Below are 24,282 nucleotides of genomic sequence, written 5' to 3'. Positions count from 1 at the left end.
TCAGAAAATATATACATTTTTTTCAATTATTTTGATTTTAGTAGTGATTTTAATGGTTGAATGATTTTAATAGTTGAAATGATTTTAATAGTTGAAATACTGCATTATTTGGTTATTTATAGGTGGCAACCATCTCTCAGTATAATAGATTCCTTTTTCATAGGAAAATTAGCTAGTAGTTCTTTTTAAATTGGCACTGCAGTTCAGACCTACAAATTAACTTGTACAATTGTAAACATGTAATGTCTCTAAAATAGACTGCTTTGTGTTGAAGCCTAGAAATTATTTCAGTTCCTTTTAAAAGAGCATTGCTCTGGATAATAATGCACAAATTAAGACGTTGGGAATCTAGTTTACTTTTTGTGTTCCTCAAAGAGTTAGGCAAAAGTATTATTTGATTGTTTTAATTTTGACTGTTGGCAGTGCAAACAGGAGTTAGGGAAAAGAAGCAACACACAGTGCTTAAAAGCGTAGGCTCTGGCATCCGAATGCTTACATTCAAATCATGACTGCACTATCAGCAGTGTGACAATGGACAAGTTATTTAAACCTCGTTATCCCTCAGTTTCCTCTCTGCAAAATGAGGTTAATAACAGTATCTATCTCAAATTGTTGTGATGGTACAATGAATTAATAATATTTATAAACTACCTAGAAGAATGTCAGAAATAGTAGAAAGCACTATGTAAACATCCGATAAACATAGTTTATTGTTAGGGCAACAATTCTTTACACCTTTGGAAGCTGCTATCAATTTCATGTAATCTTCTATTGGATAAAACAGCGTTGCTGTCCTTTGATTTTTGGAACTTTCTGTGCAACGGGACCAGGGAGCTAAGAAGTGGGTAGCCACGGTAGTATGTTTGAGCTGGCTTCTACTGGCTTGCAAGAATTTTGTGAGCCAATTGTCAAACACAGTCATTATTAATAATTAAAATATTTAAACTGAAAAGTATATTAAAAGAAATGGTAATAAATATTTTTAAAAACTAACCACTTCCTAATTATTTATTTGCATTTTACTCTTGTCTTTGTTCTTGAGATTATTTACACCTATTGTATCTAAGAATTATATATCATGATGTTTTACTATGCATTTCTTCCCATCTCCGTATTCAGTGACATCACATTGGTAGCTCAAAATAGGCATGGTATAGTATTTACACTATGAAACTGAGCAAATGTTGCAAATCAAGCCTTGCCCCCACCCCCAAGAGCTGGTTGTTAAAACATTTACCATCACACTACTGGATCAGGGTCAGAGTGTCCCACTAGTTTCTGTTATTCTATTGCTGAATGTTATCACGAGTAAAACAGAGATTGAGGAAAGGATTGTAAAAAAAAAAAAAAAGTGCTTACACCTTAATGGAGGTTTCCCCTATAAACACTTTCCTATGTTAAGCTTCCAAAATACTCTATATCACCAGAACCATAAGCAATGAAGAAAGGGCTGTTAATTTCATTACGATTAATAACAATTGTCTGCTTTTGTATATGATTGTGTAGTTACATGTTATCTAATAAGAGTATCATGCTAACCCCCTAAGCTAGAATGGTAGCTATTATCATCACTACTATATAAATGACAAATCTATTTATATAGAAAGTTCAGATTCCATAAGATTATTACTTTCCCATGGTTATTCAGCTTGCAATTGAAGAACATTACATATGGATTCAGATTTTCTGGCTGCAAATCAAGTGAAAATTCCATTTATGTGATGAATGTTATATTCTTTAGCAAAGCCTTATTAATTGTGAGTTAGAGATATCTCCCCCCAACACCTCCACACTCCCTCCCTCCCTCCCTCTCTCCTTCTGCTCTGCTCAGCATGTTGGATGCTAAAAGTTAAACGTATTTGAGTTTGCAACAATTTTATAGCACTAACAAATGTTTTTCAAATACATCTGGCTCTGTTATTACAGTATCTTTATTTAATCAGTTCCCATTGATGGTTATTTAGATTATTTCCAATTTTTTGTTTTCACAATGAACAGTCTTGTCAATAAAATATATCTATAGGATAAATTTCTACAAGAAAAATTGCTGGATTAAGCTATATGGAGATCATTCAACATAGTGATGAAGAGTCTGGGCTCCTTCCCCTGCTAGCTGTGTGACCTTGGGAAAGTTATTTAAATTTTCTGTGCCTGAGTTCTCTATTGCTAAAATAGGGATAATGGCAGTACTTCTCATAGATTATTTGTGAGGATTAAGTGAATTGGTACATGTATGGTGCTTACGACAGTGTCTGGAGTCTAACTGCTCAATAAATGTCAACTCATTGTTATTAGCATTGAAAATTTTAGATAGGTATTTACAAGTTTCTCCTCATAAGTGTGTAATACTTAATACTTCTGTTAATGTGAGAATGACTATCTCTTCACATCATCAATGCTGTGCCTGATTAAACTACTTTTTAATGTTTGCTAATCTGATAAATGAACATGGTATTTCATAATAGCTTTTTATTTCTTTAATTAAGCATGAAGTTAAACATTTTCACATGTGTTCATTTGTGTTTCATGCCCTAAATGTTTCACATTTTGCCTATTTTGTTGTGTGTTATTGATCTTATTATCGATTTGTGGGAATTCTTTCTGCATTAGGGAGTTCAGCCTTTTTCTGTGCTATGACTTACCTTCATCGTATTCCATATTTTTTTCATAGAACTTATTCCTATTTTTAATAACGTCTTTATGTCGATTTCAAGCTTCATATGATCCAGGGTCATGTCTATTTGTTTATCATTTTATATTGAGCATCTAGCAAAATGCTGAACACATAATGAAGGATCAGTAAATATTTAATGAATGATACATATGGTCCAGGTATGACAAAGAAAATATTTGATACATAAATAGACTGGGAAATCAGAAAGGAAACTATTTTGTCTGCAACGTAATGACTTTGGTTTTGGATATGTCGAGTTTTAGGTAACAGCCACTATTCTAAGTTGAATGTATTTAAGACTCTTACGTTGGCAAGATACTTATGAAGATTTTGGAGTCATCACTATGAAGTTATTGATTCAAAACAGATGATCACTGATGGAAAGAATGTTATGGGAGGGTTCATAGACAATACTTCTAATCAAAAGCAATTCCAGGTGGTTATAGTTGTTGTAACATTTTTAAAGCAAATATGAAAAGAAAAAAAATGGAAGCATTGTATATTTCCAAGTATAAAGATGTGATAAATGTGGGAAGATTTTAATGTTTGGAACAAAAATTATTATGGAAAAGTATTTAGATAATGTTAGTTATATCCAAATCACTTATTATGAAGAAATGAAACTTTACTAATGGAAAACTGAGTTCATCAATAAGCTGGTGGGAATCAGAAGTCCTATTTTTGTATAAGGTAGGCTATTTGTGTTTTTTAGTTTATAATTAGACAGTGATTGTTTTCTATTACTGAAATATCACTGAGAGATTAATTACTATCATTTTAGTCTCTAGGTCTGTCTTTTATATAATAGATTATATGAAATCTGCACGAACAATACGCAACTATTGAATCTCCCAAAAAGAAACACTTATTTTCTCAGAGCAGAGAACGTCTTCTAAAATAAGCTATACATATTATTTAATATCCAGGGATATCTTTATGGCTGCAGTCATTGAATAACCATTGTGACTTAAATGCCTATGAATTAGTACCTTTATAAGGCTGTTATAAAGTTATAATTCTTTTTTAATAATTGTAAAGAAATAATCAAGGCAGAAATTCTATTCTGATGGCACAGGGGATGTGGTAATCTGATGTTAATGTCGATTTTCAAATGCGCCTGTAGATTAAGAGAGACTGTCTTGAAAGTGTCCATTTTTTATTTATTAGAACATATCTGTAACTTAAGAAATTAGAAGGACAGATACAATTGTACTGATCAAATTATTCAGCAGACAAAAATTGTAGTCACATTAGAATAACTTCCTACTTAACTATTAGCTGCCTTTGTCTTATTGATTGGAAATCCTGGTATTTCTGAGCATTTTTGTCATGAAAGCAAGGTTCTTAGGTACAGTCATCAGTTTCTTTCCTCCAAGTGAGGGGCTTGTCAGTGATGAATGAAGTGATCTATAAAAGAAGATGCAGAAAGCATGAAGACAGAAAATAAATCTACTTGAACTGGTACAGCAGAGCAGTTTATCATGGCGCATCTGGCTGAGCATGTGCTTGCAGTGGACACTAGAGGAGACGTATAGTGGGAGTCACTCAGGGGCTTTCAGGAAGCCAGTCATTTGCTTATGCCAAGCTCTAGGAAGTGCTTATTTTCTACTTATAAGAGGAACATTTATTCATAAAGAGAGAATAGAAACTCCAAGGTGGCCTGCGTTAATATACAAAGGAAATAGTTACAGAATTTTTGCTCAAGGTGTGTATGACTTGTGGTAAAAGACTGGAAATAAACACAATGCAAAGTGTATTTCTTGTTTTTTATAATTACAAAAACGTCATCCTTAGAGTTGCTTCTCAAAGACTATTCGCAAGAAGCAAATGGCAGTAGAGTAAGGTTTCATTTCATTCAAATAGTTACTGTTAGGCCAAGCACGGTGGCTCACAACAATAATTCTAGCACTTTGGGAGGCCAAGGTGGGAGGATCACTTCAGGCCGGGAGGCCAAGGTGGGAGGATCACCTCAGGCCAGGAGTCTGAGTCCAGCTTGGGCAACATAGGGAGATCTGGTCTCTACAAAAAAAAAAAAAAAATAAAAATTAGGAACGGTGGCACATACCTATAGTTCCAGCTACTCGGGAGGCTGAGGAGGGAGAGTCACTTGAGCCCAGGAGTTCAGAGTTGCAGTGAGCTATGATTGCACTACTGCACTCTTGCCTCGGCAACAAAGAGAAGCCCTGTCTCTAAAAACAAACAAGCAAAAATAGTTACCTTTCCTGCACTTTTGCTCTGCCCCTTGCTGAGACTTGGGGAAAGGAAGTCAATGATTTGTTGTTAAAGCTCAGTTACTTTCCAAAGAGGTAGGCTACCTGAGTCGTGATAAGCCAGTGTCAAAGAACTGATCCAAAAATTGGATTAAAATCCTTAGCAGTACTTGGATGGGACAGAGGGGTGGAAACCACTGTGTTCTGGAAACGTACCACCCAAAATCAGAATGTAGGAAAATGTGGCTGCCTCAACTTGGGGCTGTTCTCTTGGTATGATGAGGGCCAAAATGTACTCATTTACAGAAATATGGCCAAATATTGCTTGCTTACGTCAATCCACATCTCTTTATAGCTAACTATTCTCAATCCCATTACAGAAATGGAAGCTAAGTTTAGCAAATTGTTTGGCCGTTTATGTTTAGTGCACAAAATTCTTAATTAACAAAGTAAAATGCCACAATCTATTGTAAATCGCTTTGCTAAACTTTCAAACTTAATAAGGAATTTTGTCTTGTCCAAAAGCTACTTTCAAACCCCTGCTGATCTGGCACTCATGTCTGATTCCCTGTGGAGCTGAGTGAAAGAATGTAAAGGGAGCCAATTAAAGAAACTTTGAGCCAGAATAGACAAGCAGAGGCCATCTTGTCCATCCTTCTGCCTTCAGGCAAAAACCATCCACTGCAACACAAATTTTTGCTTGAATCCTGCTGACAAAAATGCTCACCACATGTAAATGACAAGTCATAATCCAGTTATTGCAACTAAAGCAGATTGTTAACTGCTCAAGACTTATTTATTGTGTTCTAAAGATGCTGAGTATGAAAGCTCATCTGAATTGTCTTAATTCCCCCTTTCTAGAAAATTATTTTGTACAAGAAATGTGCTCAAATAATTGTAAAGATGAGGGAGGTTTGTGTCCAGGAAATAAAGTTATCTTTATCATCTTATTAAATATATTTTTGGTTTCCTTTCACTCTAGGTTTACCTTATGGGTGGGAGGAAGCTTACACAGCAGATGGAATCAAGTACTTCATCAAGTAAGTACAAGCATCTCAACCAAGTAAGCAATTTTCTTCACATCTGGAGAGAACCTGGAAGTTGCAGAATAATCAGCAAAACTAAGAAACCTTCTTGGAGGTTACAAAAATTAGTAACAAGAAATGAAGCCTCACCATTTTCATTTCATGTGATTTAAATGCTAATATCAGATATCATTTGGGAGAAAAATCCTAGTAATAATTTCTAGGGAAACATCAAAAAATTGGAACAGGATCATCATTTGAACTTAAATGCTGGCTGCCTAAATTCACTTGCTGGCTAATAGTATTAATGTTTATGAAAAGTTAATACCTAACAAAAAATGCATTTTGTATATCTTTAAAAGTTATTAACAATAATACTAATAATCAACATTTTTTAATGCTTTAACATGCACACAGTTCATTCTGCAACTGTTTTTTGAGCATTTGCTGTTTGCCAGGCAGTGTACCACACCCTGGAGATAGAGTGGTGAAATATATAGACTGGTTTCTTGATAGCATAGAATTTACACAATAGGAAAAACAGACAGTAAATAACTTGAGATAAATAGGACAGTATATGAACAAACCTTACCTCAGTGGATTCTCAGAGCAACCCCTTGAGGTATGTGTACCTTGTCATTTTTTCTGTTTTATAGGTGAAGAAAATAAGAGCCTTGAGTAGTTACCAAAAAATCTATCACTACTTAACTAGCAAGTCAGAACTAGAATCAAAGTCTTCTGACCCCAAGATTCTGCTACTACACTAGACTGTCACTGATAAAGACCCAGCCCTGAAAGCCTGAACGGGAATACATTCCCTAGCGCTGAACTGGTTAGTTTTGCCCTGGACAGAGCACTGTGATATCCTTCTACCATTTCCTGAAAATTCCTTTTATGTCAGAATTGACATTTTGAGAGCACAAAGGGAAATCCCAGCAGACTCCTAAGATCTCAGAGAACTCCTTTGTGTATCCTTTTAGCAAAGTATACTTGGTATGCATTTTGGGAGGAAAAGGGAGACATGTCTTTGCTATCCCCTTTCAAACATGCAAATATTTTACAAAGCAATATCCAGATTTTGGATTCTCACGCCCTGCAACTTTACACATTTCCTACATCTCTCTTAACCTCAGCTTTCACATCATATACTGAGGGGAATATTACCTACTTTATAAAGTTGTTCAATGTTAAGCACCTAGCATAGGACTTGGAACACAGTAGATGCTCAATAAATGGCCGTCATGAATTTACAATATGGAGAAACCATCGTGGAGGGGAAAAAAAAAAACCTGAACAATCATATGACCATTAAAAACACTGAGGATTCAAAAGCTTTGTATTTGAAAAAATTTAAGGAAAAGCTAGAGATAAACCTGTTTTCTCTAGTTTTTTCTCTAGTGTTTTCATGCTGAATTTTTTTCTTGCAATCTCTAGCATGAAGTGATTAATCAAGCAAAGGTGTTGTTTATAACATGTGAAAGAAAAGGAACTTTTGGCATAGAGGACCCAGGAATTCCATGTGCAGATTACATTTAGTGCCACACTCTTTACTTCCAGAATCAGACCGCTTCTGGAAGGGGCTCTCTAGTATGCAGGATTAATCATGTTTAGTTTCTGGAAGCTTTGAATCACTGTACTGTAGGAATGGCAGGAAAATGAAAAAGTACATTCATATCTGTGTTTAATTTCTTTCTTTCTCTCTTTTTGATATTAACTTTATAAATTTATAAAGGAAAAGATGAGGGCCTGAGCGTTTACTGAGCACTAGCTTGTGCTTAATAGTCAGGAATATGCTAGGTATATTTCTCTATGCATTATATCATTTAATGCTCTTAACAATGTGGAAAGTAGATGTTCCTGGGCTCTTATTGGAATGGCATTATGATGTTGGTGCACCGCATCTTGCCCTGAGTCATGCCTTTCTCCTAGAAGGTCCCCAAAAGAAATGCATGATTAAAAGAAAGAAAATTAGCATGCATTATTAACTGGGGTTCTGCATTCAGGGACCTTTGAAAAATGTCAGTAAATGAGTCTGGACCCTGTGGGGAACTCCTTTACCCAAACTTACCTGGCTGTCAGTATATCCTAACCCAGAGCTGAATGTCAGCATCTAACTAGTGCCTTAAGAGAAAAGAATACTAGGGGCACAGTTACCCAAAACAGAGAACGAAGCGGGAACAAGAGATGGTCAGCCAGAAAGTTGATTTGTCTCCTTACCTGTGACCCAGCTAGCTTAAGCCACTGTTCTTTGCAGCCTAGAACAATAGCCCTGGGCTGGACTCCCACTCTGCGGGAGAAGAGAGTCCCAGAAGAGGAGACAAAAGGGAGTCAAGGCCGGGCGCGGTGGCTCAAGCCTGTAATCCCAGCACTTTGGGAGGCCGAGACGGGCGGATCACGAGGTCAGGAGATCGAGACCATCCTGGCTAACACAGTGAAACCCCGTCTCTACTAAAAATACAAAAACTTAGCCGGGCGAGGTGGCAGGCGCCTGTAGTCCCAGCTACTCGGGAGGCTGAGGCAGGAGAATGGCGTGAACCCGGGAGGCGGAGCTTGCAGTGAGCTGAGATCCGGCCACTGCACTCCAGCCTGGGTGACAGAGCGAGACTCCGTCTCAAAAAAAAAAAAAAAAAAAAAGGGAGTCAATAAGCCCTTTGGCTGCCCTGGGAACCAACTCAGTGTCTGTGGAAAGAACAGAGAGACGCTACATTTATCCTAACCCCATTGCTTTGCTTAGAAAATATACCCACAAAGGGTGTGTTTTGGAAGTCCATCAATTTTTTTTTGCCTTGACCTTAGTCTTGACACATAAGGAAAACAGAAAAAGAGACAATAAAATAAATGTATTCCCCAAAGGGCCATAGTAGGTTTCATTTTCTTACCATTTCATTAGGAGAAACTGTTAAAGAGGCTGTACTTGTCAAGGTCAGACAGTAGTAAAATTGCAGAGCCAAGATTCAGGTCCAGGGTTGTCTGACTCCAAAGTCACCCACGCGCACGCACACACACACACACACACACACCATGCCTCACCACCTCCATATCCTCATGTTAATATAGTATGTTGACATGTGACAAGAAAGACACTTTAAACAGATCTCAATTTAGGAAGAGCTCTATACTTTATTCATTTTAAAATAGTAGAATAGAAACTTGGTTGTAAGAATAAGAAGTTGTCTTCCAGAGATTAAAAAAATCAAAGAGTGGAAATAAGAAAATCTAACAATATACCATTGCTTCTTTTACTCAGCCTCATGAAGGAATGGGGTGTTTGGCGTAAGTTAGTTTTTTGTTGTTGTTGTTGGAACTTAACCCTGTTCAAGCACCAAGACTTATTTTAGTTTAACTGTTCTTGATGAAAGTCTTACTTTAGTATATGTTACACACTTCCCTGACTTCTTATACAGAGGCCAGTGAACAAAATCCTTATGAACATCCATCATTATACATAATACAGTGAGTTCTACAGGGGATATTAAGATGTATAAGACAGAGTAGAGACACAGCTGTCATCTCTTGTTTCTCTCAGTGTCCCTGTTTCTCTCCCCATGCCCATTCTCTTTTGCCCCCTCTCCACAAGTCACCTTCTTCCCCAGTTTTGTATTTGGAGAGGACCGGATGCCAGATAATGAGGCTGATTTGAACTGCTTGTAAATAGCCTTTGAATGGAGTTCTGCAGGAGTGCTTATGTAAGTCAAGTGTGATACGTAAGTTCTGTTGCAGGTGGATTTGATTACAGGAAGGCCATCTGGTATCAGGGAAAGAAGAGCATGGGCTTTGGACTTGGAGAAACTTTAATTAAAATAACAGTGTCTACACAAAATAGCTGAATAAAATAGCTAAACCTCAGGCACATTTACTTAACCTCTCCGGGCTTAATTTCTCCATTTATAAAATGGGAAGTATATTAGCCCTTCATAGGGTTCCTGTCCAGAATGAAGGAGTTTGTGTATGTAAAGGGCCTATCATAGCACCTGGTCCAAAACAGACACTTTGAGCAAAGGTTAGCCCTCTTCACTCCCTCCCCTTGCTTTCACATTTTGGTGGGAGTTTCTTCATGGTTCTTAGCTGCATTCAACTAGGTGATGTTGCCAGATAAGTAAAGTTTGCATAAGCAGACATCTACTATATGTCTTTTTTTTGGAACTATTTAGTTTTGGTTTGTCATTTTTGTTTTGTTTCAATCTTGATTCTCTTACTACCCTAACAAAAATGTTCAGTCTGTATAGCCTGCATTAACTTTTGAGGTAAGAGTGATTCATTTACCATATAGATGATACTTTGAAGGCAAGAAATAAGTAATGGACTCAGATCATTGCTCTCTCACCTCTACTTAAGAATAGTGACTGAAATCACCCTCCCAGAACACCAGAAGGAATGATGGTCTATATACACATAATCTCTTCCCTGAAATTGGCATCTGTCACTGCCTTCCCTGAAATTGAATTGTAACATCTGATGGAAGCCAAGCCTCTGGCAAGGGAATAACTGTCAGTGGTGTCCTAAGAATGTCCAGATGAACATAATCCTCATTGAATATTCCTGCCCATCCACATGTCCATCACACATATATTAACACTTTGTCATCTACTTAAATTCTGATGCAAGAGAAGAAAGCATTTTACCTAGGATGAACAAATTTAATCAGTGTTGGCATTGCTACAGCCAGTGTTTCATAGAATTAATAAACATATATGTCTGTGTGTGTGTGTATGTTTCTGTGTGTGTGTGTGTGTGTGTGTGTGTACCAATATGTATATGCATATATGCAGGTGGGCAGAGCTTGCTCACTTGCCTCATATATATGTGAAAAAGAAAATACATTATTTATATAGTTTTAAAACGTATTTGTGCATTCTAGGAATTTTTTTCTTATGTTCTCCTTAGAGAGAGAGTTGCAACATTCTTAAATTTAATAACAAAATATCCATGATCTTGAGAATGCTATAATGAAATTTTCTGATTAACTTGATCCATTTTTCTACCCAACTTCTTATCTTTTTCCCTTTGAAGTTGTATACTGTTACAGATTTATAGTAGTCTTTGGTATGATTCCACTTAAAAGTTCACATGCTTTATACGTGTTATATAATGTAACAAAATTATTAGGAGAGTTATTAAGTTTGCAAAAAAAACTGAATTTATGACAAATTAGACATAGCTGCTAATTGCTTTTTTTGTATTCTATTATCTTTCTGTTGATTCAGATTCACTGTGATTTATTTTCGTACTTGTATTAACTCTATATCTGCATAATAAATTTCTCCAATATTTTAGCTTAAACCAATATGCATTTTCTTACTCAAGTTTAGAGCATCTTGAATCCAGGAGTGGCTTCACTGGATTATTCTGACTCTCTCACTTTCTCTCTGGGTCTCTCATGAAGTTGTAGTCACTGTGTTAGGGCTGGGACTTCAAGAGTGGCTTAGTGAGCTGGCTAGAGTATTTGTTCCAGGCTCACTCATGAGGTTATTGGCAGGAGGCTTCACTTCCTCACCATATCATGAAGACGTAGGGCTACTCACAGTATGGCAGCTGTCTTCCCCGAAGTAAGGGACAAAAAGGACAGAGAGAGAGAAAGACAAAAGCTACGGTGTCTTTTATAACCAATGTCAGAGTGACTGATCTACCATCACTCCTGCTATATGACCAACCCTGGTTCAGTGTAAGAGGCTCCTACCCAAGAGTATGAATACCAGAAGGTAGGGATCACTGGGAACCATCTTAGAGGATGCCTAGTAGATGCCGCTTCACAGTATATGTAAAATATATGTTTCATATGACTTATATAAATAATACAAAATTGTCTATGTCCAGTACTTGCTTTGAATATTCAATTATACCAGCAGTTCCCAACCTTTTTGGCACGAGGAATCCATTTTGTAGAAGATAATTTTTTTTCATGGACCGGGGGCAGGGGGATGGTTTTGGGGTGAAACTGTTCCACCTCAATCATCAGGCATTAGATTCTCATAAGGAGCACGCAACCTCGATCCCTTGCATGTGCAGTTCACAATGGGGTTTGCGCTCCTAATGCCACCACTGATCTGACAAGAGGCAGAGCTCAGGCAGTAGTACTTGCTTGCCCACAGCTCACCTCCTGCTGTGCAGCTGAGCTCCTAACAGGCCATGGAACACTACGAGTCCATGGCCCGGGGGTTAGGGACCCCTGAATTATCCATGGCCCAGGGGTTGGGGACCCCTGAATTATACTGTTGGTGATTTTTCAAATACATATAATCATTTGCTTTTAAGTTACTTAAATTTGGCTTGTAATTCTCCATGCATTCATTTGGGTTGATATGCCTTTATATCAGATCCTAAAATCTGAGATATTGTTCCTCATATTATAAATTCCATTCTTTATCACCTAGGCAGTATTATACCTAGAACATTACAAATGTGTATCAATAGAACCTAGAAAGTCTATGTGTTTGAATAAAACAAAAGTTTCTGTCTAGAACAGGGAAGGGAAATAGATTTTAACTCATGCCATCTCTGTCGATAATAGCTGTCTCAAGTATTATTTTGAGAAGAATTCTGAGGACATATTCAGCTTCAGTGATGTATGCCTTGATCAGCTTTAGATGTCTGCCATGGGTTTAGAGGGAGAGGTGGTGTGGAGGACACATGCCACATCTTTGCAATCTTTTCTTCTAGAGTGTATTGCTAGCACATGACAGGAACTCTGCCATGATGAACAGTAATGATGCAACTATTAGGTTGGAATAACAAAATAAACAATGAGAACACCCCTACCCCAAATTTCTTACGAGATGTTCAGTATGTGAGAGCTTTGTTTTTATGACTCTACAGCATAACTAAATTCCAGTACACATGGTTTCTCTCATTTCTCTCCAGTCAAAATTCATTAATGCCCTAAAATGATGTCTGTACCTGGGTTAAGATAGCCAGTTAGTTTGTTTGCAAGTAGGGAAGAATGGCTCATAATCTATAAGTGAATAAATTGTATTGTCTGCCTATTGTATTAGTTAAAAGCTTCAGTTACATTGTGTCATCTCATTTATAAACAAAGGAAAACACAAAAGAGAAGAATTTTAGATTATCATTTCTTAGGCCCTAACTTTATTTGCAAAGTAGAGCCTAGCTTTGGTAAATCTAATGCAATTAGAAATTAGGGAGGTTAGAAAGGAGAGGATGAAGAGGAAGGAATGGTTTCTGAATTAGAAATTTTAAAAGTACTACTGTTAGCTTTTTCTAAATGCTTTACAATTATTTTAGCTTTTTTTTTTTTTTTTTTTTTTTTTTTTTTTTTTTTTTTTTGAGATGAAGTCCTGCTCTATCACCCAGCCTGGAGTGCAATGGCTCAGCGGCAACCTCCGCCTCCTGGGCTCAGGTGATTCTCCTACCTCAGCTTCCCAAGTAGCTGGGATTACAGGCACCCACCGTCACACCTGGCTAATTTTTATATTTTTAATAGAGACAGGGTTTCACCATGTTGGCCAGGCTGGTCTTGAACTCCTGACCTCAGGTGATCCACCCACCTCAGCCTCCCAAAGTGCTGGGATTACAGGCATGAGCAAGCACCTGGCTTATTTTTGCTTTTAGTGGACACTGCCTAACACCCTTCTTCTGAAGATCTCATTAATTTGGGGGCTTTGATTCATTCTGTGAATGAGGAAATGTCTACTGACAAATTAGTAAGATCTAAGGCTCACTGCATGAGGTGTCAGGGCAATTTCTATGCAATTGACTTCAGACTAGATAAGGAGAATATGTGTAAGCTCCTCACTCTCTTTTACATGTGCAAGAATTCTGGGCATTTTATTCTTAATGAGGCTACAATGAAGAAACCAACAAAGGACTTAAAAGATGAAATATGGACCTTTTTAAATATTTTGCCACCAAACACTTCTTAGCTATGAATGAGTTGTAAGGTGTTGAAATTACTAGACTGCACTTTAAAGCTGTAACCATCCATGTGACAACTGGTTGAGAATATTCATTACCTAGCACAGGGCCTGGTATCTGTAGGGATGATAAATATTTATCGAATGAATACTGTTGTTGGCAGTCTGCGGAAGCAATTGATGGGGGAAAAAATCAGCACTTTAGTAATCAGACAGAGCTAACTTCTAATGTTTATGCAACCACTTTTGAGTGTGACCTTGGTGGTGTTATTTCAATACTCTCTACCCTCTATTCTCATACAAAAACAAAGATAATAATTTCTATCTGTCTCCCCAGATTGTTTTGAGAATTGAGTGAAATGTGGGGTAAAAAGCACCTAGCAAAATACCTTGCACATAATGGGTGCTTATCAGCTGTTAGTTCCCTGTCCTCTTCCTTATTTTATACTATTGCTACTTGCCAATGGAGGAGTTTAAAATGACAATATTTGCACAACTGCAGATGGAAACCAGTAGCCAAAACCTACACCTGTGCCACTCTCTGGCCAGTCAAAAGCCTTGTGACAGAAGCAGAGACATTGCAGTGATCATGAACCTGAGACAGCTTACTTGGGAATTTCTGTAAATACCTACAAAGATATGTAGGAATATGAAGTACTGTGTGAGAAATCGTCATGAAATGAAAGACCAGGCAGCTGGCTTGGGTTATTCAGAATGGCAAAGCCCACTAAAATAAAAGGAACATCTAGACCTAAATATTCAGCATCAAAGCCCTTTTTCCCCCTCCTTTAACCAATGACAGGTATAACATAGGCATGAAGCATGTTTTTTCACATTTCATTGAGATATTAAAATAAATTATTTGGGGTTTCATAAAGTACTTTGGAAGCTCGTAACCTTTCTGAGGGTTAATTCTTTTATTTGGAAGGTGTGTAATTTTCCTTGCTGCCAGAACCCTTTATTTCAATTTACTAACAAATACTTTTTGTCAAACTCTTTCCCTTCCAAATTTGGTTGCTGTATTAGTCTGCTAGTGCTGCCATAACAAACCACCACAGACATGGCTTAAACAACAGAAATTTATTTTCTCGCAGAAGTCCCAAGATCAAGGTGCCATCAGGGTTAGTTTCTGGTGAGATTCACTTCCTGGCTTCTAGATGCCTACCTCTGGCTGTGTCCTCACCTGGCCTCTTCTCTTTGTACACACAGAGAGAGATATTTCTGGTGTCTCTTCTTACAAGGACACCAGTTCCATCAGACCAGTGTCCTGCCAACCCTACAACCTCATCTAACCCTAATTATCTCCACAGAGATCCGGTCTCCAAATACAGCCACGCTGGGGATTGGAGATTCAACATATGAATTTAGGAGGGACGTAGTTCAGTCCATATAGTTGCTTCTCCCGAAAATTACTTTTCATAAGGTCCCTAGCAACTTTTTTCTTCATTCAGTAGATTATATTCATTATAGTGTCATACATATATATATATAAAAAACTTTTCATGCTAAACGTTTAGCAAGTTTTAGGCAAATTGCAAAAGTTGATCCCAATCAGTGCATTTTCCATTAGACCCTAGTCTTAGGGGAAGAAGCAGCTTAAGGGAAGAATAGGGTAGGCAGAATAATGGCCCTCAAAAGTGTTCACATCCTATTCCCCAGCACCCGTAAGTGTGAATATACTAGGTCACATGGTAAAGGAGCATTCAAGTTGCAGGTAGAATTAAGGTTGCTAATCAACTAACCTTAAAACAGGGAGCTAATTCTGGATTATCCAGATGGGTCCAATCACATGACTCCTTAACAGTGGAAGAGGGAGGCAGAAGAAAAGAGTCAGAAAGAGATATGACAGCGGAAGCAGAATTCAGGATATATTATGTTGCTGGCTTTGAAGTTGGGAGCCATAAGCCAAGGAATGTGAGTGGCCTGGAACAGCAAAGAAACAAATTCTCCCCTAGAGCCTCCAGAACAATAAGACCTGTGTGGGACTTCTGAATTACACAGCTAGAAGATAGTAAATTTATGTCGTTTTAGGCCATTAAATTTGTGGAAATTGGTTACTGCAGTAGAAAATGATTACAGGGAGTTAGAAGTAGAGCGGGGAGGGTAGTGGTCACAATACTGTGTGACCTCGGACAGGGCTTTGATACTCTGAGCCTCAGTTTCATCAATTGTAAAAACTGAAGAGAAAAATAAGGTCTGTGAGATTTATATGAAAAGCAAATTGGAAAATTGGTATCAAAGAATGTTGTAAAGTACAAAATGCTTACCTGATGTAAAGTCTTACCCAGCTGCCACATACCTGAACATCTCTATCAAATGAATGATCTCAATATTAAGAGGGCCAGAGGTCTTCTTTGATCACACCTGCACTTTGTTACTTAGCGTTGGTATTAAGCAGGTACCTCTATGAAAATCTCCATCCTTCTATTGGGTATCTGGTGCCTAGAAACATGGCTTTGGCTGCATTCTCATGATTTCAAAGACTAAAAATTCCAGTCTGGTAAAATCACCTCTACAGTTTAGGGACCGAAGGGAAGGGTGAGCTGTTAGCCAGGCCACTTACCATCATATTTATTTGTCTTTAGTAAAGTGTTATCTCTAATAGTTAAAACAAGGTTTGCTTAGCTAAAAATAGTATTTGTTTGATGTAAATAATTTTAACAGAACCTGGGATTTGAGTAGATTGACATATAACTCCAGCTATATAGAAAATAAACTAATCAAAATGGTTTGAATTATCACAGTGATTCAACTGTTACTTACAACCAAATGTATGAGTAGACCTTTGGAAGTTACTTGGGTATGAGAATATTGATGTGACTTTGGAGCTATTTAAATCTTATTTTAATAATGATCAATTTACTTATGCATATTTCTTAATAATTTAGGACGGTACACTGAACTACCACATCTGAAGATTGCTTTATCTGATCCCCCATTATAAGTAAGCTTGTCTACCACTTTTGAGTATTTTTACCCAGTGATATAACAATAGTAGTACATCCGTGGAATGTATCCATGCACCAAACATTTATGGACCTCCCTTTCTGTGAGCCTGACACTGGGGCTATAAAGATGAGTAGGACCCTTCCCTACCCTCCAGAAACTAACAACCTATTAGACAAAAATAGATATATGAAGAATTTGTTGCTACACGACGTAAAAAATATGACTGCTGGCACAAAGCCTCTGACTCAGGCTTCTTACAAGTACTTTTAATTCATGGTCATTCAGGTAACAATTCTTATGCATTTCATGGTATATTAGTTTGTTTTCACACTGCTATAAAGATATCACCTGAGACTGGGTAATTTATAAACAAAGGAGCTTTAATTGACTCACAGTTCCACATGGCTGGGGAGGCCTCCTGAAACTTACAGTCATGGCAGAAGGGGAAGCAGGCATCTTCTTCACAAGGCAGCAGGAGTGAGAAGTGCAACCAGAGGAAATGCCAGACGCTTATTAAACCATCTGATCTTGTAAGAACTCAGTATCACGAGAACAGTGTGAAAGAAACTGTCCCCATCATCCAATCACCTCCCTCCCTTAATACATGGGGATTACAGGTCCCTCCCTTGACACATGGAGATCACAATTCAAGATGAGATTTGGGTGGGTACACAGAGCCAAACCATATCATATGGCAAGTACTTTAAAATATATATGTGTGTGTGTGTGTGTAAAAAATACCTTTAGACATTTCATTTATAATCAATGAACTAGTCAATACATCTTTAATTAATTTTACCTTGTAAAGCTGAAGAACCCCTTTCAGATGGTCACTTAATCCATTCCAGAGCCTCCCTATATATTGTTACTGACACCAACCCAGAAAACAGAACCTCAGCGAGGAGATTAATATAATGGTTAAATTCTCAGAAGTCAGATTTGGATCTAGATCCCAGCTCTAACATGCACTAGTTTTATGACCTGGAATAAGTTGTTTCACCTTTCTTAGTATCAGATTCCTCATATAGAAAATAAGAATGTAATTCTTTCTTGCCTTTAATATATGCTAAGGTCCTAAAAGACAGTTAATTCCATTTAGTCACAAGTCTAAGGTGGCACTATTAGAAACAATCAGTATTCTTTTTTATTATTATTATACTTTAAGTTCTAGGGTACATGTGCATAACGTGCAGGTTTGTTACATATGTATACTTGTGCCATGTTGGTGTGCTGCACCCATCAACTCGTCAGCACCCATCAACTCGTCATTTACATCAGGTATAACTCCCAATATCAGGATTTAAAAGTTCATGAGAAAACTATAGAGGTTGATGGCATATTTTTATCCTATAGTTTTCATCATAATGGAAGGCTTTTCTTTGTAACACTCACTCTCAAGCAGCTTTAGCATTTATACATGATGGAGTCAGTAATACTGACAAAATACCTCAAGACATTAGAGATGGTCTCATAAGAAGCCTCTCAAAGTACCTTCCAACTCTGTGATTTTTAGAAATCATTCTGTAGTATAATATATTTGCTTATATTTAAAATTTGAGGTGTAATCATTTTAACTTTGATAGATAAACATAATATTATAATCAATATAAATTAGTTGAAATATGTTTTAAATTTTAGTTTTCTTAAGGTTTTAAATTTGTTAATTAAGAAAAATGTTTAGTCAGATGTTTATTAAACTTCCTTTGTTGATTAAATTAAGTGAACGCCTGTATGGCTTGTAATATAATTCTATTTTAATAAGAACACTAAAAATTAAAGTAGCTTCTACATTTTGTGCACTTCTCACAGTGGGAATTTAATATGGAAATGTTGACAGTGGTCTTATGAACTTGTTTCCAATTAAATTTAGTATTCATTAATCTATATTCTGACAGTCTTGATTATTGATATTTAAAGTAGCATGAAAATATATAGTTATTACTTATTTTCTGTATTTTAGAAAGATAGGCTTTTAGTTTATAGAAGTTGTACATATATTTGTTGAGAAAGTAATAGTCATAGCTTCCTCTTGAAATATTCTCGTCTTGCTTGACAGTGATCTAGAGTGATGCTAACTGCAATAACAAATCATCTGCTTTCAGTGGCTTAATACTCACAAATCAATGCAGGGATTCCTGGTTGATGGGTGTAGCTTTTCTTCAGGTGGTGATGTTGAGACCCAGGCTCCTCCCATTTCATGTCTCTGCCCTCCCCGATGGCCTCAGAGTCCTCTACATTCGGTTAGTAGGATGAAGAGTGAGAGTAGAGAAGGCATTCCAGCTTCTTAAAAACCCCGACCCACAAAAGATAAACAATTCTGTTACCTTCTATTGACAGAAACTAATCACATGCTCACATAAAGATGTGAGGAGAGCTGGGAAATGTGGTCTCTGCCTAGGCAGCTGCCACCTGGCAGCAACTCTATGGCATGGAATGGAGAACATAAATTTTTGGTGAATACTGTCAACAGGTATATGAGAAAGTACAAATTTACCAACTATACAATCCTATATAATTGTTTGTTAGTATCTAATAATTCAGTGTATAGGTATCAGTGTCAGTAGGACATGTTCTTTGTTTTTTTCTATTTTGTTTGTCCATTATGATCAAAAACAGCATCAATTTCTAAGAGTTAGGGGCTGTACTCTGTCACTACAGAGTTGTTTCCTTCTTTGAAAAATTAATTATATTGGCTTTGTACCTGGTATGTTTTAGCTCTATACAGAAATCCAGCCTATGGATATTCTTTGAAAAAATGTAATTAATATTTTCCATACTTTTTCCTCAGGAATTTTCTTTTCAGTGTTTATCTTTTACAAGTCTAGTGACAACAATTTTTTCCAATGTTATACATAAGTAATATATTACAATAGCTTTAGATTCTTATAATATAATTTGATATCTCAGACCTAAATATTTTTTTAATTAATTGGAATTTAAGATTTTAAAAGATAAATGATTTTTAATAGAAATTACCATAAATATATAATAAAAATAAAATTTGTCCTCTCGACTGTAAAGATTTGGATGAGATCCTGCTAATATTTGATCAGAGCCTCACTGGATTTCCAAATGCCTAATTAAAAAATGCTCAGAGTGTTCTGTGATATTTACAAAGTTCACTAATGAGAAATATTTATTTTGATTTTAGTGGCATATTTCCAAAATTATGTAAGAGGATACTCCTTATATACCAGTGGGAACAAAATGCCTGCAATTTTCTCTTAAACGTATTTTAGAATAAATACTTCCCATTACTAATTTGTAATTATTCTCATAACCAGTATTTATATAAGATTATAGGCTGCTTTATCATGGTTTGGTTGCTTTTTAATAATCTTATTGACAAGGCTCAGCTTGTGTTCCTACCTTCTCATTTGTTTTCAATTGGGATTAGTTTTTAAGTATAAATCTTTTAATGTCGTTACTACTTGCAGTTTATGCCCAGTTGTAAAATTTTCCAGCGATTCAAAGTTACTGGTGCCTGAAACAAATTATATTAACATATAGTTACTTATTTGTCTTTGTTTTCTGGTTTATATAAATACTATATACATACAATTATCACCTCTCCCCCCAAAAATGACACTGGAAGTTAATTACTTTTGGCTCTTTATTCCACAGCTTTATCTTAAACATGATAAAATAGTATATGCAAATTCACAATGATGTATAAATAGTGCCATCTATGATGGAAGATTAACAAAAGAATGTCTTTCATCATCACAGACGCTTGTAAGAATGAATTTCTACAGAACAAGTGTCCTTTTTGTCTTTAAACCCTTTCTGTTTAACAGGTTGTCCTAATTTTTATTTTGAAAGAAAACATTTTGCTCCTTTAACTAGGAGGTAAGAAACATAAGGAGGGTAATTATAATGGGATTTAAATAATTCACTTACATTTCTATGCCAATAAAATAAAGCATGTCCTCTTAGTTTTTTTAATAAGCTCTAAAATGTGTCTTTCTGTTTACTAATATTATTTTTTAAAACACACAATACTGTTATCTTCCCAAATCGAATATTATTGTTTTCCAACAATGGATTTGGCAACCATTCAGAGGCAAATAGTATTATGCTTTTGAGATTTTCAAATATATCTGAAGTGCTGTTGACTGCTCTCCAAATCAGGTCAGATGCACTGTCTCTTTAGGAGAATTTGCCAGAGGTACTGTATGTTCAAATGGAAAATTTTCACGTTCCATAGTAAGCTTCATTTATTTTCCAAACCTCTAAATTTTTTATACTAAGTAGCAACATCTCCCTTTATGAACCATGGGGTCTTTATTAATTAAACAGAGTCAACAGGGCTGATTTATTCTCTCTCTTATCAGCTGAATTACCAAGCACACAAATCACAGAGGAAATGTTTTTAATACTAGAATGTTCTCCAAGCCAGTAAATCTGGGATTATCTCATCATACCGATTATGTCAAAGCTCTTTAGCCACAGTGCTCACTAGGACAGAAAATTGAATGGTATACACACAAATGGCCCCCTTCCAGCATCATAGGAAGAATTCCAAGTTTTTCTTACAATAATCAGAAATCCCTAATTAATAATAAAACTAGCTATAATTATTTATTGAATGTCTCCTGTCTGCCAGGCACTTCCCATGCATTACCTGAGCTTCAGAAGCACTGTGTCCCACTGGTTCTGGACATTTTTAACAAAGACCCGGGTCTGAAACGTGTGCTTGAAGCACAGAATACATCTCTCTGTTGCTTTGGTTTTATTTCTTCTAGTGAGTAGCTGTTGTAATTGCATATTTGATGCTTAGGTGTGTGCATGTGTGTTTTTACACATATACAAAAAATACTGCAAATACAAGATTAATCAAGTTATAAAGTTAATCAAATTTTATATTACTTTTGTATTTGGAGTAAGAGCAGATGTTCATTTGTTGATTAAAAAGTGCTTAATGAAGGTTACTGGCAAGGATGACCATCTGGTAGAACTTTCTGATATTCACCATTCTGAGTCTGTAACTACGTTTTTTTTCTTAGACATTTTCCTTTTGATTATTTTAAATTAGCAATTTAATGGAATGTTCATATATGGACAGTTGTAACATTTCAGGCATGAGAATGTTATTTATAAAAAGTCAAATAGCAAAGCATACTACCTGAACTTACCCTCGGGTAATTGCTCCTGTTTTTCTTCCTTCCCATCTCCTCCAATTATGGAACTTCAAAGGAGAGGAAGAAATTTAAGTGATTTAAATTATCGTCTCTTCTTTGGAGTAATATGTGCTGATAAACAAAGTATTAAAATATATACCAATATTTTAAAATAAGCAAAGCTGTCTCATCAAGCTTTTCCCTTTTAGTTTTAAACATGTACTTTGAACAAGGCGATGTGTCCTCATTTCACCTTGCAGTGGCATTCCAGCCCTCTCATGTTACACTCATTAGTATTTCTTTAAACCACTTTCAAGTTAGGCAGCTTTCCAGCTTTATAAAGGCCTTGAAATGAAGTTAACCTGTGCCGAATCAAATGCTTTAGTAAATTTGGCCTCCATAATAAGAAATTCCATTAAACCATTTTAAAGGGATATTAGTAATGTGGATTATTGTCAAGAGAATAATGATTCCTTGTACACTAAACCACACTCTGAGTTTTTGAAACGATGAAGATGCCTGGGCCTTGTCACTTTCACCTTGATTCTTAAAGAACTGAAACCCTTTTTATGCCATCATAAAACTGCTAGTAATCTTCTTCCATGAAAAGATACATTTTTAATATTTAAACAGAGGAACTGAACAATTTGTGTAGTGGGGACATGAACAAAATGTGTAGTATAGGATTGGAAACAAACCAAACCAATAATAACAGTGGAACTTACCATTTGTACTACCTAACATTTTCAGTATTGTAATCAGTGGCCAATAAAGTGAATGCATTTTTGTGATAGTTCCCAAATTGTGTTCTATGGAACACAAGCCCTGTGTTTGTTAACAGAGATATGTTACTTTGAGTAATATTACATAGTCTTGGAGACTCACAGAGCACATTAGCATATAGCACATTAGCATATTAAAGTCTCTGGGAAATCCTATAGTAAAGAAACCTATTCCATTATGTCAAACTTATTTGACTGTAGAATTATATTCTTAACATAACATTGATTAATTGGTTGATTGATTGATTGATTGAGACAGGGTCTTGTTTTGTCACCCAGGATGGAATGTAGTGGATCATACCTCACTGCAGCCTCAAACTTCTGAGTTCCAGCCGTCCTCCCATATTAGCCTCCCAAGTCAGTAACTGGGATTACAGGCATGAGCCACTGTGCCATGCTATTCTTCACATAACATTTATTTAAAACTCTTGGGAACATAACTTTGGAAAATGTTACTTTATAATGTAGGAGGCACTTTCCGATCCACAATCTTAAGTAATCTTTATAAGTACTGGCCTTCAGATGCACTTGATCTAAGACACGGTGCTGCTTCTCAGGTTGAGTTTGGGAAGGACGAAGGCTAGGGAAACTGATCTAGGATGGATGAAGGCAGTGAGGTAAACCAGGGCTAGAAACAGTGTCCAAGGAGAAGAATCAAATCCTCGTCCTAATTTGTGCACTCGGAGTTGGGAAGATGGTGATGGATTTAGGAAAGTCATCCAGCCAAAGGCTGGGAGTAGGACACTAAGTGTAAGAAATACCATCCACCAGGTTAAGAGCACGATTTTGTGATGTGTCACCACTTCCTAGACATATGCAATATCTTTTGTACTTCCTTTCTCATCTCTGCTTGTGTTATTTCCCTGAAACACTTTTCAGGATGCTGGTCATTTGTTCTGAGATCATGTTAGGCCCCACAAATTCAGAGATAAGAAACATAGCTCCTGCCATTAAGGAGCTTTATATGTAGTAGGAAGGCCTAAAAATAAACAAGCATTTATAAGTTAATGTAATAAGAGATAAGACCATGGGCACAGATTGGCGGATTCTTAAGGGATATTTGGTTTTTTAGAATTAATAAAGTTAATTTCTCATGGGAAAGGATTATGGGAAAGAAGAAGATATTGTTAGTGGGGTGCAGTGGCTCACGCCTGTAATCCCAACACTTTGGGAGGCCAAGGTGGGTGGATCACTTAAGCCCAAGAGTTCCAGACCAGCCTGGCCAATATGGTGAAACCCTGTCTCTACCAATAATACAAAAATTAGCCAGGTGTGGTGGCATGCACCTTTAGTCCTGGCTACTTGGGAGGCTGAGGTATGAGAATTCCTTGAATCCCAGGGGACAGAGGTTACAGTGAGCTGAGATTGTGTGGCTCCACTCCAGCCTAGGTGACAGAGCAGGACTCTGTCTCAAAAAAAAAAAAAAAAAAAAAAAAAAAGGTATTGTTGAGGAAGCTAAAAAAACAAAGTATTTCATTGAATGTTTACCAAGTGAGTAACAGTGTATGATTTGTCATTTAGAAAGTTATTTGGCTGGAGTAGAGAATGAGTTAGAACTAGAGCAGAGTCAGGGAGGCAAACCATTTCAGTGACCCAGACTATTTCATTGAAAAAGGAGAGCAAGAAACAGATCCCAGAGATGTTACAGGAAGGC

At 36.6% G+C, this 24,282-nt stretch overlaps 1 protein-coding gene across 7 annotated transcripts in view; it reads left to right on the top strand.

Annotated features, from left to right (window-relative positions):
* The window catches only part of STXBP4 (syntaxin binding protein 4), a 206,661-nt gene that overhangs the window by 168,726 nt on the left and 13,653 nt on the right, over nucleotides 1-24,282 (top strand). For 3 of the 7 annotated variants that reach the window (XM_050764696.1, XM_050764693.1, XM_050764697.1), the window contains one exon: nucleotides 5,867-5,924. In XM_050764696.1, coding sequence (XP_050620653.1) covers nucleotides 5,867-5,924 — 58 coding nt within the window. Of the gene's footprint in view, nucleotides 1-5,866; nucleotides 5,925-6,565; nucleotides 7,643-24,282 lie in introns of those variants that run through there. The other 4 variants (XM_050764694.1, XR_007720369.1, XR_007720370.1 and 1 more) reach the window with 4 other exon arrangements.

Source organism: Macaca thibetana, chromosome 16 (assembly GCF_024542745.1).
Source record: "Macaca thibetana thibetana isolate TM-01 chromosome 16, ASM2454274v1, whole genome shotgun sequence".
Taxonomy (NCBI): domain Eukaryota; kingdom Metazoa; phylum Chordata; class Mammalia; order Primates; family Cercopithecidae; genus Macaca; species Macaca thibetana.
Note: the sequence above shows the minus strand (reverse complement) of the source record. Positions and strands in the feature narration are given on the sequence as shown.